We start from the raw sequence: 4,349 nt of genomic DNA on the forward strand, positions 1-4,349 counted from the left end.
ACGCGCGCTTCGGGCAGGGTGCCGTCGGCGGCGGCGGGCGCGGCCGCCCCGGCGGCTGCGGGCCCCAGCAAGCGCAAGGGGCGCGCGTGACGCACCCTGACACATGTGCACCCTCAGCGCTTTTGTAGGAGAAGAGTCCAGCCCTGGGTTCGGCCTAATGACACACTATGACGGCCCCACAGAATTTGCCCCACCGCAAGGCCACTGGATGTAGGCGTTGTCTGCTTGTGGACGTTGACAGACCTTTGACCCGCTTCTTGCACCCGGGCGTTCCACTGCTGCTGCTGTACTGGTTCTTGCACTGTCTCTGTAAGCTTGCAACACACGCATTCAACTGGATCTTGCACGGCCTGGCATGGCAACGCTTGAGGGCAGCCATCCAGGCAGCTGTAGCCACCACAGCTCTGCCAATTGGTTGTTGTGCGAATTTTCTGGCTGCTGGCAGCTTTGCGATGGCCGCGCCATCATCAGCAAACTTGCATGGCTGGGCGAAAGGCTACCTTATGGGCACCGCGAGCAGGCATGGCCAGAAAAACGCATGTCTGCACGCCTGAGGAGGTGCAATTGGCCGCAGCGACACCGCACGCCTGTGGCCAAAGCTTCGGGCGTTCACAGAATGCTGAACTGTTACAGAGACTGAAAGCATCGCGCCGGCATCGATAGCCGACAATTGCAATACGCTACACCTGCGCTCTGTCCCCCATCCCCGCCGCAATGCGCGGCGCAAGCCCCGCCTCCCAGTGGCTAGCCTCCTGAGGCACAGCGGCAGTAAGACTGCCTCACTGCGGCCCCAGCCGCCGCCGCCGCCGCCGCTGCTGCTGCTGCTGCTGCTGTTGCTGCCCGCCCTTTAGGCCCACTCGAACTCGGGCTTGCTGGGGAACGTGCAGCCGCTGCGCTGGATGATCACGTTTGCCGCGTAGTTGCCCGCCCGCACCGCCTCCTCCAGAGACTTGCCAGCCACGATCTGGCTGAGGAAGCCGCCCACAAACGCGTCGCCAGCGCCGTTGGTGTCAACCAGCAGCTCCTGGGGCACGGGGATGACGGGGAAGTAGCGCACGCGGCCGCCGACGGCGACGGCGGTGGCGTCCTTGCCCTGAGTGATGACGACGGTGCGGGGGCGGCTGCCGTTGGCCTTGGGCAGGCGGGAGATCTGCGGGGCGGGGGATGGAGGGGAGGGCGGGGCCATCGTGAGAGGGGTTGTGTGGAAAAGAAGGCAAGGCTGCATCATGGTGTCACGCAAGATCAGTTCAAGTTGCAAGACTGATGCAGCTCGGCCCAGGGACGGCGCGGCCTCGCCGCTTGCGCACCGTCAGCGCATCGCCGCCGTTGCATCCATCCGCGTTGCCTGGCCCATGCCCCTTCACCTCCCCACCGGCACCCTACGCTGGGGGCCCCTGGCCCCCCGCCCCTGCTGGCCCCTCACCCGCAGCGCGATCTCCCCCGCCTCCCGGGTGTCCCAGCCCTCGGTCTCCGCAAAGGTGGCGGCCTCGGTCTCGTTGCCGAAGAGGTAGTCCACGTACGGCAGCGCCTCAAGCAGCACCTTCTTGAAGGGGGGCACCTGGGGAAAGGGGGGGGAACGGCGCATTAGAGAGGTGGGGGCGCGGGTGAGGGCGGGGCGCAAGACATCAGGGCGGTCCGATACGGGGCGCCGCGGAGGTGGCAGAGGCGTGGATCAACGAAGGATCAGCCGGCAGCCGGCTGCCCCGCGGCCCACGGTCGGCGGCCTGCACCCACTCCCAGCTCCGTTGTCGCAGAGGCACGGTGCACGACCGCAGCCACGCATGCGCATCAGCCAAGCAGCCCCAGACGGCGAGGGGAAAAGGGGAGGCGAGGATGACGCGGCGCGGTGCTCCTGGCGGCGCCCCTCGCCTGCATGATGAATGGCGCCGACAGGTTCATGCTGTAGATCTTGTCGTTCTCCGCGCAGTGCTTGGCGGACGCCAGGATGCTCTCGGGGCTGACGGTGATGAAGAAGCCCGCCGAGTAGACGACGCGCGCCGCCTCCAGCAGGGCCCAGTTCTCGGGCTTCTGCAGGTGGTCCGCCTTGAAGTTGTTGGCGGCCGCCAGGTTGGCCACGAGGGAGCGCTCGCCGCCGATGATGCAGACGGCGCAGGTGCCGGTGGGGGTGGCCTCGTCGACCATGTAGCGCACCTGGGGGGCGGGTGCGGTGTGTGTGTGTGCGTGTGTGTGTGTGTGTGTGTATGTGTGTGTGTGTGTGTGCACATGGGTGCATGCGGAAATAAGCGCGTTTGCGAAGGTGCTCCAATCCTTCCTTCCCAACCCTCATCGTGCATGTCCGCTACCCATCATGTCCCCTCGAAAACGCATGCATGCGCAGGCGCAGGGCCGCCGCCGCGCGCTCACGTTGACGCCATCCTTAGCGGCGGTGTCTGTCATGGTCTTAGCAAACTCGTCATTACCGACGCAGCCCATGTAGGCCGTTGCGCCCGCAACCTGCAGCATCCACTGCGCCACGCGGATGCTGTTCTGGGTGGCGCCGCCCGCGATGTACTCCACGCCGCTGCTGGCCACAAGCTCCTGCGACACGCGAAAGGGGCCGGGCAGGGTGCGGAGGCGTGGAAAAAGGGGGCGCTTCTTCAGCCCGCTGGTTGTAGGGGGGCGACCCGGCCCGTGCCGCGGTCCTGGGCTGCGCCACGCTTTGCAGCTCAGGGGGTGTGCTGCTCAGCAGGTGCCCATTGTGCAGCGAGAGTTCACCTTGTACATGGGGATGTGCTTGTCCTCCGCCAGGATCTGGTTGGCAAGCTTGAGCTGTTTTGGTGGTCGGGGCAGGGGGGGGTAGAGGGGGGTAGGTGCGCACGCATGTCAGCGCCGCCTGGCACGGCCGGTCACATCTCTTGAGCTGCAGCTGGCCGGGCCGCTGCACAGGCATGTCTCCTCGCCGCTGAATGGGGCCGCGACGCGCCACGCCTGCAGGACGTCCTGCCAGGGGTCCGGCAGTGGCCAGGGCTGCCGCGGCCGTCGCTGATCGAGGTTTTCATGATGACCAAAGCCGCATCTTTGCGCAACCGCCTGAGCGACCGTCGTGCACCACAGCCAGCGTCCCGGGCTGAAACAAGCCCCCGCCGTGATAACTCACGTCATACTTGTCCAGGAAGGCCTGGTCCACCACCGCTGAGATGTCAAGCAGGGGGTTGCCCAAGCCCAACAGGCTGCCAACGAGACCGGCCGGCATTCTGGGTGGGGCAGCCACGGAGGGTGGGGTGCAGGGGGTTGGGAACGAAGCACATGGCTGGCGGCAGGGGGGGGCCGCGATCAGCCCGTGCGACGAGTGATTGCCAGCCCTACATAATTCAGGGACACAATGGGCCCCATGCGCGCAGCCGCAGGTCCCGTTTGGGGTGCCCATGCCGCGTGCGCGACGAGGGGCGCTGCAGAGCTCGGCAGCCGCCTTTGCCGCGCCTCTCGCGGCAGCCTCTCCGTGCCTCCCATGGCTCAGACACGATTCAAACAAGCTCTGTGTCGCGATCACGGCGCCCTTGCCGCCGTGCTGCCTGAACACGCACTTGTCACTTCTTGCGGCCTGCTGCGCTCGGCAAGACGGGCTGATGATTGGTTGCTTGAACGTTCGAGTTTCAGCAGAACAGTGATAATGAGATAGAAATCAAGTGAAGCACTTGCCTGGCAGAAATGAGCAGGTATGGTATGGCGCCAAATCACGCCTTGCTCGCAAGAATGCTTCTCTGTGAAACTGTAACATGCATTGCTCGGCTTTACTGAGGTTGAGTGCATGCAGCATGCCATCCTATCACCCTGTGATCCCGACGATCGACCAGATCATACGGAAGGGAGCCTTAGCCCTTGATCCGCCCCGTCACATGTGGCACGTACAATTTTATTCAAGCTCATGCTCTCTTGCTTGCTTGCTGTCAGCGCTGCTGTCACCCATGCTGCACACACGTGTTGACCATGGGCACAGCTGATTGACCCACTGGCCGTGAGCAATTGGCTGGTGAAGTTTGCAGAGAACTCTGCACAAACAAACTGACAGACACTGAAATTGGCAAGTATGCAGTATCATATGCCCACCTTCTGCTGCTGCTCCTGCCGCTGTGAATGATTAAATAACACGCAGAGGACAACATGTATTCAAAGCAATCTGTTGCAAACAGTTTAGCTGGATCTGCCCTCTGACCCCCACCAGGCACCAGCCCTTGCGAGCTTTGGTGGGGCTGTTGTGAGCTCGGAGCGTTGGTCATGCTCGCACCCCTGCTCCAGCGCCCCTGCCTCCACTCCCCCTCATACGCGCGCCCCAATGCAACCCCCTGCCCGCATCTGCTGACGAAAGCCAGTGCAAAGTCACGAGTCACAGGGCAGATAGATAGATAAGT

The 4,349-nt window shown here is 64.0% G+C and overlaps 2 protein-coding genes across 2 annotated transcripts; both read right to left on the reverse strand.

The window, feature by feature from the left end:
* Positions 1–847: 847 nt before the first annotated feature.
* On the reverse strand, positions 848–1,585 carry MNEG_14483 (adenosine kinase; the record flags this gene model as incomplete). Its single annotated transcript, XM_014037044.1, has 2 exons — positions 848–1,150; positions 1,424–1,585. 2 exons carry the CDS (start codon positions 1,583–1,585, stop codon positions 848–850), a joined length of 465 nt encoding a protein of 154 aa, XP_013892498.1.
* Positions 1,586–1,788: 203 nt separating this feature from the next.
* Positions 1,789–3,193, reverse strand: MNEG_14484 (adenosine kinase; the record flags this gene model as incomplete). Its single annotated transcript, XM_014037045.1, has 4 exons — positions 1,789–2,151; positions 2,365–2,538; positions 2,716–2,769; positions 3,098–3,193. The coding sequence occupies 4 exons, from the start codon at positions 3,191–3,193 to the stop codon at positions 1,789–1,791; spliced, it is 687 nt and encodes a 228-aa protein (XP_013892499.1).
* Between the last annotated feature and the right edge of the window lie 1,156 nt (positions 3,194–4,349).

The sequence above is a fragment of the Monoraphidium neglectum genome (assembly GCF_000611645.1).
Source record: "Monoraphidium neglectum strain SAG 48.87 unplaced genomic scaffold scaffold04522, whole genome shotgun sequence".
NCBI lineage: Eukaryota > Viridiplantae > Chlorophyta > Chlorophyceae > Sphaeropleales > Selenastraceae > Monoraphidium > Monoraphidium neglectum.